The 13,796-nt window shown below is 34.5% G+C and overlaps 1 protein-coding gene across 3 annotated transcripts; it reads left to right on the top strand.

The window, feature by feature from the left end:
• The first annotated feature begins 2,814 nt into the window (after window positions 1-2,814).
• On the top strand, window positions 2,815-12,601 carry LOC128197680 (uncharacterized). Of its 3 annotated transcripts, XM_052879919.1 has the most exons (3): window positions 2,815-3,007; window positions 5,397-6,366; window positions 12,387-12,601. In XM_052879919.1, exons 2-3 carry the CDS (start codon window positions 5,400-5,402, stop codon window positions 12,428-12,430), a joined length of 1,011 nt encoding a protein of 336 aa, XP_052735879.1. In that variant the 5' UTR covers window positions 2,815-3,007; window positions 5,397-5,399; the 3' UTR covers window positions 12,431-12,601. The 3 variants fall into 3 exon arrangements, 1 of the variants encoding a protein (XP_052735879.1); XR_008250305.1 differs by lacking the exons at window positions 5,397-6,366; window positions 12,387-12,601 and adding an exon at window positions 4,922-5,136; XR_008250306.1 differs by lacking the exons at window positions 2,815-3,007; window positions 5,397-6,366 and adding an exon at window positions 10,280-10,472.
• Window positions 12,602-13,796: the final 1,195 nt, after the last annotated feature.

Here is a 13,796-nt window from a genome sequence, read left to right as displayed (position 1 = left end):
GGTAAAATGTTTGATAAAGTTATCGTATAAATGATAAAGAAGTATAGAGTATAATGGTTTATGTAATTCAGGAAGACAATCTGCAGAAGGGATATCATGTAAATTGGTTTGTAGTAGAACATGGCAATTACTTTGTAGAATAAAATATGAGTTTAGTTTAGTTTAGTTTATGAGTAGAAAGTGTTCTTTGGTAAAGAAACTGAACTGTGAAAAGCTTAGATTAAGAAGAAAAATGTTGACTAGACTCAAAATGATTATCAAATTACTTGGGAAACAAGAACTATGCAACATGTCTTATGCTTGCACAACAAGTTTTTGGTTTGTATTCAACATCTTCGTAGATTTCTCTGCTATTGTTTATTGCAGTGCAAAAAATAATGCTATTCTTGTGATTGTTTTGGGTTGGGCTACCTTTAGGGTAAGGTGGTTAGAAGCCAATTTCTTTCTGCACCTCCTTAAATTTCTCCCCGCACATATGAATAAAGTTTTGTTTTTTGATATCTCCTTTAAACCATATTCCGAAAATCTTATTTTATAAATTCCGTTATAGATAATTTCCAAAATATATAATTAAAATTCCCTTTTATAGAGGATAAAATAGATTTTGAAAAATATGGAGTGTACACATGAATTATGGAGGTACAGGAAGAAAATATGAGATAATCAAATCAAATGAATAGACTGAAAAATCAGTGATTCTATGAGATAGTCAATTTATTATGTATTTTAGTCTTGAACGGAGAAAAATGAAAAAAAAGACATATTCGTGTAGTTCTTGTTTTTCTGTTGAACTTTATCTTCTACATTTAAATATTTAACATACATATAATATTTCTTTGGTAAGATTTCACGTTTTATATTTCAAATCTTCTTTTAATTTTTTCATATCACACAAATTTTATGAGTTAATAAATTAATAAAAGTATTTTTTTAAGAATAGGTATGCAAAAAGTGAAAATGATATACGCACACGAGACAAATGAAATACTAAAAAACAAATAGTCAGTAATATAATTCTTTTTTCTGAAATGACATTTAAAAAAAATGATTTTTTTAACTTTTTTTTAACTTTATCTAGAATTTTGAACCTTGAATTAATATGTTTTATAGACAAATTATAACCCAAAGAGTAGTAATATAAAAATTAAGACAAATCAATCAAAATATTGATTCTCAGACAAGTAATTCAATTTCTATTTAGGATTCAATTATCTTTTTCTTGAGTTTTTGTTTGAAAAAGACATTTTTGGGTATGGTTTGACATATTGTATTGCTATAAGTCTTGATAGAAAATTCTAAAAATGTATACATTATAATGAAATAAATATATGAATATAATTAATTATACGGTTGTGTATACCGCGGTATGAATACCAATCTATATGTTTAATTGTTGAAAGCTTAAAGTATATTTTGAGGAGTAAGAATTTGATGTAATTATATTGATATTAGAGATATGAGTTTGGCACGATTGAGGGATAGGTGATTGAAGTGTGTTTATGTATAGTATATGTTGAATTGGAAAGGTTGTGTTATTTGTTCTTTAGGTTGATATGGATCAAGTAATGAATTGCTACTCAAATGATAAGTTATTATTGTATACACTACTTACTATGATAATGATAAGTATCATATTGATATATTAATCCTATTTTTAACTTATATGTAGACATTTATTTTTGTCTTTTTAATACTTTTAATTTAAATTCAAATTTTCTTAATTTTTTATTATAACTTTACATTTTTTTTTCTTTTACAAGAAAATGAGAAGATTTTGGTTAAAGTATAGAACTTAATAAGATTCTTCGAACATCAAGTAAGATACTTTTGCCAGGAAACTCTAAGGCATTTACTCAAGAGACACTATTCATAACGAATTAAGAAAGTATATGCTTGATATTGTTCATTAATTAGTTGAGTTAACCTTTAAGTACTTTAGGCATCTTTTCAGTGACGAATTGGGTTAAAATCAATTTTATGAATCACCAAATAAGGTGCATAGTTCAAGTTTTTGCCCTAGAAAAGAGAGATTGTCATGGAAAATAATAGTAAAATTAATCTCTAATAACTTTTTTATCATTTCATTCTAAGTTACCTTTATTGTTCTTGATTTGAGTTATTTTAATTAATATCTATTCTCTTATTCTAAAATCTTTAAATTCTTATTTGATTACTTATTCTTATGAAATATTTACTTTTATTTTATGAAATATTGCTCTTATTTCATGAAATGTATTTTTAATTTTTTTGTTTTTTATTCAAAACTCTATACATATAAAATCTTTAATACTTGGTGTAAGACCCTAGAACCTCAAGAATTTACCAAGTTGTAAAAAGTTCAAGTTATAATGTAAAATGGAATGCTGTCAGGTTTGACATGGTTTACTATTTTAATTATAACTTTTTGTAGAAAATATCAATTGAGTTGATTCTTGTTTCATTGGAAACTAGACTCAAAGAGCTTCAATTTGACTACTCATACGCATATTTTGGACTTCGGGAAGGGGTCTAATTGAGCTGGGGAAAACGTGACAGTGTTGCTGTCCAGGGGCTAGCGTCCAACCTTAATTTTAGGTACATTTTTACAAGTTGCGATTTTTTTGGAGTGGGTAGGTTGTGTTCTGAACTAGGAGAACATTTTGGAACCTTTGGAGACTTTCCTACCATGTTTTAGGGCTGAAAAAAAATGGTTTAGGATGGTTCATTGGTTGTTTATTATTGCTAAGTACCAAGTGCATAGGTCCTTTGTTGTCTAAGGCATTTTCTTTTAATTCCAAATCAGATTTGGAGTTTTGGGAGAGAGTAGAGAGGTCCTTGGTGGGAGGTGAACGAAAATCCTAAGTATTCTAAGTGTGGAGACTGACTTGGTCTAGCAAGGAGGAGAGGAATTGCTCTCTTTGAAGAAGAGAGATTTAAGTTAGAATTTTCTTTGAAATTGAAAGTGAAAACAAGCAAAGGTGGTGGTCTAGAGGTATCAAGAGTGAAGAATTTCTTGCAAGGAGAAGAGGTAGGGGAGCTAATCCTTTCTTGATTATGATCATGAATATGAGTATGAATGTGTTAAAATTTGGTAATGGTAGTTATATATTGACTTGTGTAAAATTTGGTTTTCATGATTATAATTTCTTATTTTCGAGTTACTGTGGTGAAAAATTTCTATTAATTGTTTTCACCGTTGGATTTAGCTAAACTTTTAGTATGTGAATCCTAAGACCTATTACTAAACTTTGACCGTTAGGATTTGAAAATAGAAGTCTGTACTTGGAGAAATAAATAATGCAAGTTTGAGTAAATTAGTTACCCTGTAGTTCTGTTACTAAGTTGTCTCGTTAAAAATATAGATTTGGACCTATTTAACCGTTAGATCAACCTCAAAATTTTATATATGATTCTTAGGACATATTAATAAAATTTGACCGATCGGATTTGTAATTGAAGGTCTATGTTTAGAGAAAGAAATTTCGAAAGTGTGAAACAATCGGATGAACACTGTATTGCTGTTCTTAAGCTATCATGGCACAAATTTCGTATATATTTCATCTACCGTTAGATTGAGCCCAAACTTTAGTATGTGGTTCATAAGACATATCAAGTGATCTTGACCGTTCAGATTTGGAATTAGATGTCTGTGCTTAGAGGAATTCATTCCGCATTTTGAGTTTAACCGTGAACCACTTAAATTTCTGTCTCTGAGTTACCTCGGTAAAACCTCTATATCTACTTAGTTAACCGTTGGATTACCCTGAAATTTTAATATGTTGTTTCTAAAAGATAGTGTCATACTTGGACCGTTCAGATTTTAAATCGGAGATACAGATTTATAGATATTAATTTCGTATCTTCTCAGGGATCTTAATATTGCTTAATTTATGTTTTTGGATCATTTATACATAAATTATGATTTCCGCCTCATTAACCGTTGGATTGGACTGAAAATTTTACCATATGAGTTAAACATGTTGTTTATTAGTTTGATTGGTTCAGATCTGTAATTAATGATATGAGTGAAGAGTAATATTTTCACGAAATAGTAAATTTATTTGTATTGGGTAAAAACTTGGATAATTATATTCTTAAATTGTATGTGTAGTTGTATTTTGTAGATTGGAGGATAAGTAATATAATATATTCTATATTAGAAAATTAAATTATATTGAATATTCTGAGTTGTAATAATTATTTGAGTTAAATCATGAATTGTAAATAAGTTGATGGTAAATTTGGATGGGTGGTATAGACATTATTGCCATAATTGTAAATCTGAATTTTTATTTATTTTCCTACGACTTTGGTAAGTCGGGAGAGGAGAGGTTTGAAGTCGGACACTACTTTGGTAAGTAGGTGGAAAAATGAGAGGTGAACTTGACATAAACCGCACTGCTTTGGTAAGTAGGCGGAGTGTTCCACGCTATGCTACTTTGGTAAGTAGATAATATTACATTATTGTGCTACTTTGGTAAGTAGACAATATCACCTTGTTATACTACTTTGGTAAGTAGATCACCTCATTAGATTACTTTGGTAAGTAGTCAGTATCACATGGTTATACTACTTTGGTAAGTAGATCACCTCGTTAGATTACTTTGGTAAGTAATCAGTATATCATGGTTATACTACTTTGGTAAGTAGACAGAAGGATTGTTGACTGCTGTGCTTTGGTAAGTAGGCAGATTAATAATATGTTGTATTGACTCTAGTGAATCGACTGATGATTTTAACTGGAGAAATATTATAAAGTATCAGTGTAATAGTTGGTTTTTGAGTATGTTTGAGATGCATGTATTTGACTGATTGCCACACTTGTGATGTTAGTAAGATTGTGGATGACGTATATTTCTTGAATCGGTTAGCTCACCCTATTGTCTGTGTTTGTGTATGTGAATGCAATGATCGTATAATGTGTGATATTATACGGGAGCAGAAACTATTTCAGATGAATTAGCAGATGGTTCTGAAAATGCTTAGAAGATGAGAGATCTGCGGGGAAAAGGAGACATGGGGAATTTCTAAAATAGATCTATGTTTGAATTTCCGAACTGTGTGAAATTTTAAATTTCAGAAGTTTATGAACTGTGTGGACTTTTATTTTCAGAAGACTTGTGCTGTAATAAAGAACTTAAAATTTTGTTGGTGTTAAAAAAAAAAATTACATATGTATTGTGTGGAAAATAAATTGTAACGCCTAAATCGGGGTGTTACACTGTTTGGTATCAGAGCCATGGTTTTCAAAAAATCTTTTGGGGCTTTTGGGAAGTGAGCTCGTTAACTTCTGTTGTGTGACTCTGTGATTTGTTGTGATGATTTTGTAGCTCTTTTGGAGAGCGTTGGTTTGAAAGGTAGAGATATGCATTGTTTTGACTTGTGTTTAAATTAATTTCTTTTGACGTATATGGTAGAACATGGCACGTCGATCTAACAATGTTGGTCAAACACCTCCAATTGATGATTTTAATCGGGCTGTTGATCGGATGATCAACGCAATGGAGAGGCAACATACCACTCAGGAACCGAGGACTTATTCGAGGCTGAATGACTTTTTGAGGCACGACCCAACAAGGTTCAATGGAAGAGCTACGCCAGATAAAGCAGATGCTTGGATCAAGGACATTGAGAAGATCTTTCATGTGATCAAGTGCACAGATGAGGAAAAACTAGATTACGCAACCTTCATACTGAAAGAGGAAGCAGAGTACTGGTGGGATGGTATGAAGCGACTGATGGAATCTGATGAAGAGGCTATTACTTGGAACAGTTTCAAGGACAAGTTTTTGGAAAAGTACTTCCCGACTAGCGCCAAGATCGAAAGGGAGCAAGAGTTCTTGGCCTTGCGTCAAAGTGGGATGTCAGTGCAAGAGTACATCGACAGGTTTGAGTATCTTATCCGTTTTTATAGTCAGCACATGACGGAAGGGTGGAAGTGTCAAAGATTTGAGCAGGGTCTGAGGTATGACCTGAGGAGAATGATTGTACCTCTTGAAATCAAGAAGTTTCCAGCCTTAGTTGAGAAGACAAAAAAGGTGGAGTTACTGGAAATGAACCGAAACCGAGTTGACAAGACTCAGAAGGACAAGTTTATTAGAGGAAAGCCATGGAAGAAGCCATATCAGCGACCCCAACCGCTTATGCGAACAGCCGTGAAATGTTTTGAATGCGGTGGTGCGCACTACAAGAAGGATTGTCCTAAGCTCTCTGGAGTGAAGGTTGAAGAGAAGAGGTGCTTTGTGTGTAACAAGCTAGGACATTTCGCTCATGTTTGTCCTGAGAAGAAGATAGCATATGCACCACAACAACCAAGTTCTTCAGGCGTGAAGCCCAAGATAGCTGGAAGAGTTTTCGCTTTGACCGGTGAAGAGGCTGCAAAGCCAGGTAATCTCATCCTTGACACATGCCTTTTGTTTGGTAAATGTGTGCATGTATTGTTTGATTCCGGAGCTACGCACTCCTTTGTTTCTTCTACTTGTTTGAAAGACTTCAGTATACCGGTGAGTAATCTAAGGTATGAATTGATGGTTTCTACACCAACATCGGGTCAGATCTCAACCAGTTCAATCTGTGTTGGATGCCCGATTGTAGTCTACGGACGCAAGTTCAAAGTGAACTTGATCTCCTTACCTCTCGTAGGCTTAGATGTAATTCTGGGAATGGATTGGTTGACCGCCAATCACGTTCTGCTTGACTGTGGACAACAACGATTGGTTTTTCCAGACTCGGATGGTTTAGAACTAATCTCAACCAAAGAAGTTCTAAAGGATGTTAGTGATGGGGCCATGTGTTTTGTACTGGTAGCTCAAGAGAAGAAGAGTTTTGAGGTTCAGACGATGGGTATCCCAGTAGTGGAAGAGTTCGAGGATGTCTTTCCAGATGAAGTACCAGGGTTGCCACCAAGCAGGGAAGTGGAGTTCTCTATAGACTTGGTACCAGGAGCTGGACCAGTGTCTATGGCTCCGTATAGGATGGCTCCGACAGAGTTAGCAGAGCTGAAGAGACAAATTGAGGAACTACTGAAGAAGAGGTTTATCAGGCCGAGTGTGTCACCATGGGGAGCTCCAGTCTTGTTAGTAAAGAAGAAAGATGGTAGTTCAAGGTTGTGCATCGACTACCGGCAGCTGAATAAGTTGACGATTAAGAACAAGTACCCACTACCAAGAATTGATGACTTGTTGGATCAGTTGCGAGGAGCTGGTGTGTTTTCAAAAGTTGACCTGAGGTCTGGTTACCATCAGATCTTGGTCAAATCAGAGGATAGTCAGAAGACGGCTTTCAGGTCACGTTACGGTCACTACGAGTATGTGGTGATGCCGTTTGGAGTGACCAATGCTCCTGCTATATTCATGGATTACATGAATCGAATATTTCGACCGTGGCTAGATAAATTTGTTGTTGTGTTCATAGACGACATTCTTATATATTCAAGGGATCGTGAAGAACATGCTGAACATTTGAGGATTGTGTTGGAGACTCTTAGGGAGCATCAATTGTTTGGGAAATTATCTAAATGTGAATTTTGGTTGGAGGAAATACAATTCCTTGGCCACGTGATTTCTGCCAAAGGAATTTCTGTAGATCCAACGAAGGTGGAGGCAGTGCTAAAGTGGGAACGTCCAAAGACGGTGTCGGAAGTAAGAAGTTTTGTGGGCCTAGCTGGTTACTACAGGAAGTTTGTCGAAGGTTTCTCCAAGATAGTGGGTCCTTTGACGCAGTTGACTCGTAAAGAACAACCTTTCTTATGGACCGACAAGTGTGAAACAAGTTTTGAAGAGATGAAGAAACGGTTGACAAGTGCTCCAGTATTAGCAGTCCCTGATGCTTCTAAAGCTTTTGAAGTGTTTTGTGATGCTTCATACCATGGGCTCGGTTGTGTATTGATGCAGGAGAAGCGACCAGTAGCTTATGCATCGAGACAGTTGAAGGTGCATGAAAGGAACTATCCAACGCACGACATCGAATTAGCGGCTGTGGTTTTTGCTTTGAGGACTTGGAGGCACTATCTTTACGGATCACGTTTTCAAATCTTTAGTGATCACAAGAGTTTAAAGTATCTCTTCGATCAGAAGGAGTTGAACATGAGGCAGAGAAGGTGGATGGAGTACTTGAAGGATTTTGATTTTGAGTTACAGTACCATCCAGGGAAGGCAAATGTTGTAGCCGATGCTTTGAGTAGGAAGCGAATACATATGTCAGCTTTGATGGTGAAGGAGTTTGAATTAATAGAGAAGTTCAGAGATATGAACTTGGGATTACAGCTGAGCCAAGATCACCTTTGGTGTTGTCATTTAAAGATCACAAATGATTTCTTGGAAGAGATCAAAGTGGGACAAAAGGAAGACACAAGTCTACAAGATACAATGGAGTTGTTGGGAACGGATCAAGCTAAAGACTTCAGTTTGGGATTAGATGGTATTATTCGTTTTAAGAATAGAGTCTGCATTCCAGCAAAGGATGAGCTGAAGAAGATGATTCTAGAAGAAGGACACAAGAGTCGTCTTAGCATACATCCTGGTATGACTAAGATGTACAAAGACTTGAAAGAATCTTTCTGGTGGAGTGGGATGAAAAAGGATGTGGCAAAGTTTGTATCTTCTTGTTTGGTATGTCAGAAGGCTAAGATAGAACATCAAAGGCCAGGTGGAATGTTACAACAGTTGGATATTCCCCAATGGAAATGGGACAGCATCTCGATGGACTTTGTAACTCACTTACCAAGATCATTGAAGGGTCATGATTCCATTTGGGTGATAGTTGATCGATTGACGAAAAGTGCTCACTTTTTGCCAATCAACCTGAGGATGTCAATGCAGAAGTTGGCGAAGTTGTACATTCAAGAAATAGTGAGATTGCATGGTGTACCAAATAGCATTGTTTCAGATCGGGATCCAAGGTTTACGTCAAGGTTCTGGCAGCAATTGCAAGAGGCTTTGGGTTCAAAGTTAAGAATGAGTTCAGCATATCATCCTCAAACAGATGGACAAACTGAAAGGACTATTCAGTCATTGGAAGATCTGCTGAGAACGTGTGTATTGGATCATTTGGGAGGTTGGAGTGAGGTTTTGCCTTTGGTGGAATTCACATACAACAACAGCTTTCATGCGAGCATTGGAATGGCACCGTATGAAGCATTGTATGGGAGAAGGTGCAGGACACCTTTGTGCTGGTTTCAGGATGGAGAAACAATTTCAGTAGGTCCCGAGTTATTGCAGCAAACAACAGAAAAAGTCAAGTTGATACAAGACCGGATGCGTGCAACACAAAGTCGACAAAAATCTTATGCAGACAAGAGAAGAAGACCTCTTGAGTTCAACGAAGGAGATCATGTGTTTCTACGTGTGACACCGATTACCGGCATAGGTAGGGCTATTAAATCAAGGAAGTTGTCACCAAAGTTTCTTGGTCCTTACGATATTCTTAGGAGGATTGGACCAGTAGCATATGAGGTAGCATTACCACCACAGTTGGCGAACTTGCATAATGTGTTCCACGTGTCGCAGCTGAGGAAGTATGTCTCTGATCCGACTCATGTTTTGGAAACAGATGACATTCAAGTGCGTGAAGATCTTACTATCGAAGTGATGCCAGTAAGGGTGTTAGAAGCTCAAACAAAGAAGTTACGAGGAAAGGAAATTCATACATTGAAGGTGCTTTGGGACGAGGAAACCCAAGAGATGACGTGGGAGCTAGAGGATTATATGATAAAAGAATACCCTCATTTGTTTGAGTAACATCTTAATTTTCGAGGACGAAAATTTTTTAAGGGGGGTAGAATGTAAGACCCTAGAACCTCAAGAATTTACCAAGTTGTAAAAAGTTCAAGTTATAATGTAAAATGGAATGCTGTCAGGTTTGACATGGTTTACTATTTTAATTATAACTTTTTGTAGAAAATATCAATTGAGTTGATTCTTGTTTCATTGGAAACTAGACTCAAAGAGCTTCAATTTGACTACTCATACGCATATTTTGGACTTCGGGAAGGGGTCTAATTGAGCTGGGGAAAACGTGACAGTGTTGCTGTCCAGGGGCTAGCGTCCAACCTTAATTTTAGGTACATTTTTACAAGTTGCGATTTTTTTGGAGTGGGTAGGTTGTGTTCTGAACTAGGAGAACATTTTGGAACCTTTGGAGACTTTCCTACCATGTTTTAGGGCTGAAAAAAAATGGTTTAGGATGGTTCATTGGTTGTTTATTATTGCTAAGTACCAAGTGCATAGGTCCTTTGTTGTCTAAGGCATTTTCTTTTAATTCCAAATCAGATTTGGAGTTTTGGGAGAGAGTAGAGAGGTCCTTGGTGGGAGGTGAACGAAAATCCTAAGTATTCTAAGTGTGGAGACTGACTTGGTCTAGCAAGGAGGAGAGGAATTGCTCTCTTTGAAGAAGAGAGATTTAAGTTAGAATTTTCTTTGAAATTGAAAGTGAAAACAAGCAAAGGTGGTGGTCTAGAGGTATCAAGAGTGAAGAATTTCTTGCAAGGAGAAGAGGTAGGGGAGCTAATCCTTTCTTGATTATGATCATGAATATGAGTATGAATGTGTTAAAATTTGGTAATGGTAGTTATATATTGACTTGTGTAAAATTTGGTTTTCATGATTATAATTTCTTATTTTCGAGTTACTGTGGTGAAAAATTTCTATTAATTGTTTTCACCGTTGGATTTAGCTAAACTTTTAGTATGTGAATCCTAAGACCTATTACTAAACTTTGACCGTTAGGATTTGAAAATAGAAGTCTGTACTTGGAGAAATAAATAATGCAAGTTTGAGTAAATTAGTTACCCTGTAGTTCTGTTACTAAGTTGTCTCGTTAAAAATATAGATTTGGACCTATTTAACCGTTAGATCAACCTCAAAATTTTATATATGATTCTTAGGACATATTAATAAAATTTGACCGATCGGATTTGTAATTGAAGGTCTATGTTTAGAGAAAGAAATTTCGAAAGTGTGAAACAATCGGATGAACACTGTATTGCTGTTCTTAAGCTATCATGGCACAAATTTCGTATATATTTCATCTACCGTTAGATTGAGCCCAAACTTTAGTATGTGGTTCATAAGACATATCAAGTGATCTTGACCGTTCAGATTTGGAATTAGATGTCTGTGCTTAGAGGAATTCATTCCGCATTTTGAGTTTAACCGTGAACCACTTAAATTTCTGTCTCTGAGTTACCTCGGTAAAACCTCTATATCTACTTAGTTAACCGTTGGATTACCCTGAAATTTTAATATGTTGTTTCTAAAAGATAGTGTCATACTTGGACCGTTCAGATTTTAAATCGGAGATACAGATTTATAGATATTAATTTCGTATCTTCTCAGGGATCTTAATATTGCTTAATTTATGTTTTTGGATCATTTATACATAAATTATGATTTCCGCCTCATTAACCGTTGGATTGGACTGAAAATTTTACCATATGAGTTAAACATGTTGTTTATTAGTTTGATTGGTTCAGATCTGTAATTAATGATATGAGTGAAGAGTAATATTTTCACGAAATAGTAAATTTATTTGTATTGGGTAAAAACTTGGATAATTATATTCTTAAATTGTATGTGTAGTTGTATTTTGTAGATTGGAGGATAAGTAATATAATATATTCTATATTAGAAAATTAAATTATATTGAATATTCTGAGTTGTAATAATTATTTGAGTTAAATCATGAATTGTAAATAAGTTGATGGTAAATTTGGATGGGTGGTATAGACATTATTGCCATAATTGTAAATCTGAATTTTTATTTATTTTCCTACGACTTTGGTAAGTCGGGAGAGGAGAGGTTTGAAGTCGGACACTACTTTGGTAAGTAGGTGGAAAAATGAGAGGTGAACTTGACATAAACCGCACTGCTTTGGTAAGTAGGCGGAGTGTTCCACGCTATGCTACTTTGGTAAGTATATAATATTACATTATTGTGCTACTTTGGTAAGTAGACAATATCACCTTGTTATACTACTTTGGTAAGTAGATCACCTCATTAGATTACTTTGGTAAGTAGTCAGTATCACATGGTTATACTACTTTGGTAAGTAGATCACCTCGTTAGATTACTTTGGTAAGTAATCAGTATATCATGGTTATACTACTTTGGTAAGTAGACAGAAGGATTGTTGACTGCTGTGCTTTGGTAAGTAGGCAGATTAATAATATGTTGTATTGACTCTAGTGAATCGACTGATGATTTTAACTGGAGAAATATTATAAAGTATCAGTGTAATAGTTGGTTTTTGAGTATGTTTGAGATGCATGTATTTGACTGATTGCCACACTTGTGATGTTAGTAAGATTGTGGATGACGTATATTTCTTGAATCGGTTAGCTCACCCTATTGTCTGTGTTTGTGTATGTGAATGCAATGATCGTATAATGTGTGATATTATACGGGAGCAGAAACTATTTCAGATGAATTAGCAGATGGTTCTGAAAATGCTTAGAAGATGAGAGATCTGCGGGGAAAAGGAGACATGGGGAATTTCTAAAATAGATCTATGTTTGAATTTCCGAACTGTGTGAAATTTTAAATTTCAGAAGTTTATGAACTGTGTGGACTTTTATTTTCAGAAGACTTGTGCTGTAATAAAGAACTTAAAATTTTGTTGGTGTTAAAAAAAAAAATTACATATGTATTGTGTGGAAAATAAATTGTAACGCCTAAATCGGGGTGTTACACTTGGACTTTTGTGCACTAATTATTTTGACAAAAAAAATACATTTATTAAATAGTTAGTTACATGGATGTTGAAGAGATAAAGTAATTAGCTTAAATTATGACATTAAAGTTAACACTTTGTTCACTTGAATGAATTTGGAAAAGAGTGATTGAATGAATTTGATAGGATTTGAAGGTAAACTTTTTGTTGTTTATTTGAGTGAACTTGGAGGTAAGTGAGAGTAGATTTGGAAGTAAATTTTTTTAATCTGTCACATCAATCAAATCCTACACTAATTCTCAAAAACTTTACTTCCAAATCCACTTTCACTTACCTCCAAATCCACTCAAATAAACAACAAAAAATTTACCTTCAAATCCATTCAATCACTCTCCCTCAAATCTATTCAAGTGAACAAAGCCTAAATGAGAGAAATATCGAAGCAATTATTTCTTCTTTGGAACAAGTAACACTCAAGAGTTGTTCAAACACTCGTAAATGATGATAGTGCACGAGGTTCTAGAAGTTATGAAACCATATATTTACATGTGAACATTCAATTAAAAAGTTGATGACTTAAGTGACAATGAATTTTAACTTGTTGAGTTATATAACAAGCAACACCAAGTAAGAGTTAAGAGAATATTCAAGCAATAGTCACTCTAATAATAAGTGAATGTTTGAGATAGAAAGAAAATCAAATCTCTTATCTTGTAATGGTATTGTGCAAGCAAGGAAGTCTTACTTTAATTGAAAAAGTAAGGTTGTCATGGGAGATTAATTTATCAAAGCGACACATATATAATGACAGTATGATATTGATCATTAGCATACGATAATATTTATATATAAGACCGATGAGTTAATAATGCATGTGTGGCATCACAATGAGATCCATGCATATATATGTGTACACACATGATATAGTGCTTTTAGATGTGTTTTTAATATTTGCTAAGAAATACTTTATATAATATTTTGACTACATAAAAATTATAATATTGAATACAATAATCCATAAAACAAATTCATGCCTTGCTTGATAATATAAATTAAGTAGCTTAAAATATCAAATAATAGTAAACTCATAATAAAAATTTTTGTTGGATCTATCGAGGAGGAGGTTCGATGTGGGTTACACAAATACCAA

Source organism: Vigna angularis, chromosome 7, assembly GCF_016808095.1.
Source record: "Vigna angularis cultivar LongXiaoDou No.4 chromosome 7, ASM1680809v1, whole genome shotgun sequence".
Taxonomy (NCBI): domain Eukaryota; kingdom Viridiplantae; phylum Streptophyta; class Magnoliopsida; order Fabales; family Fabaceae; genus Vigna; species Vigna angularis.
Note: the sequence above shows the minus strand (reverse complement) of the source record. Positions and strands in the feature narration are given on the sequence as shown.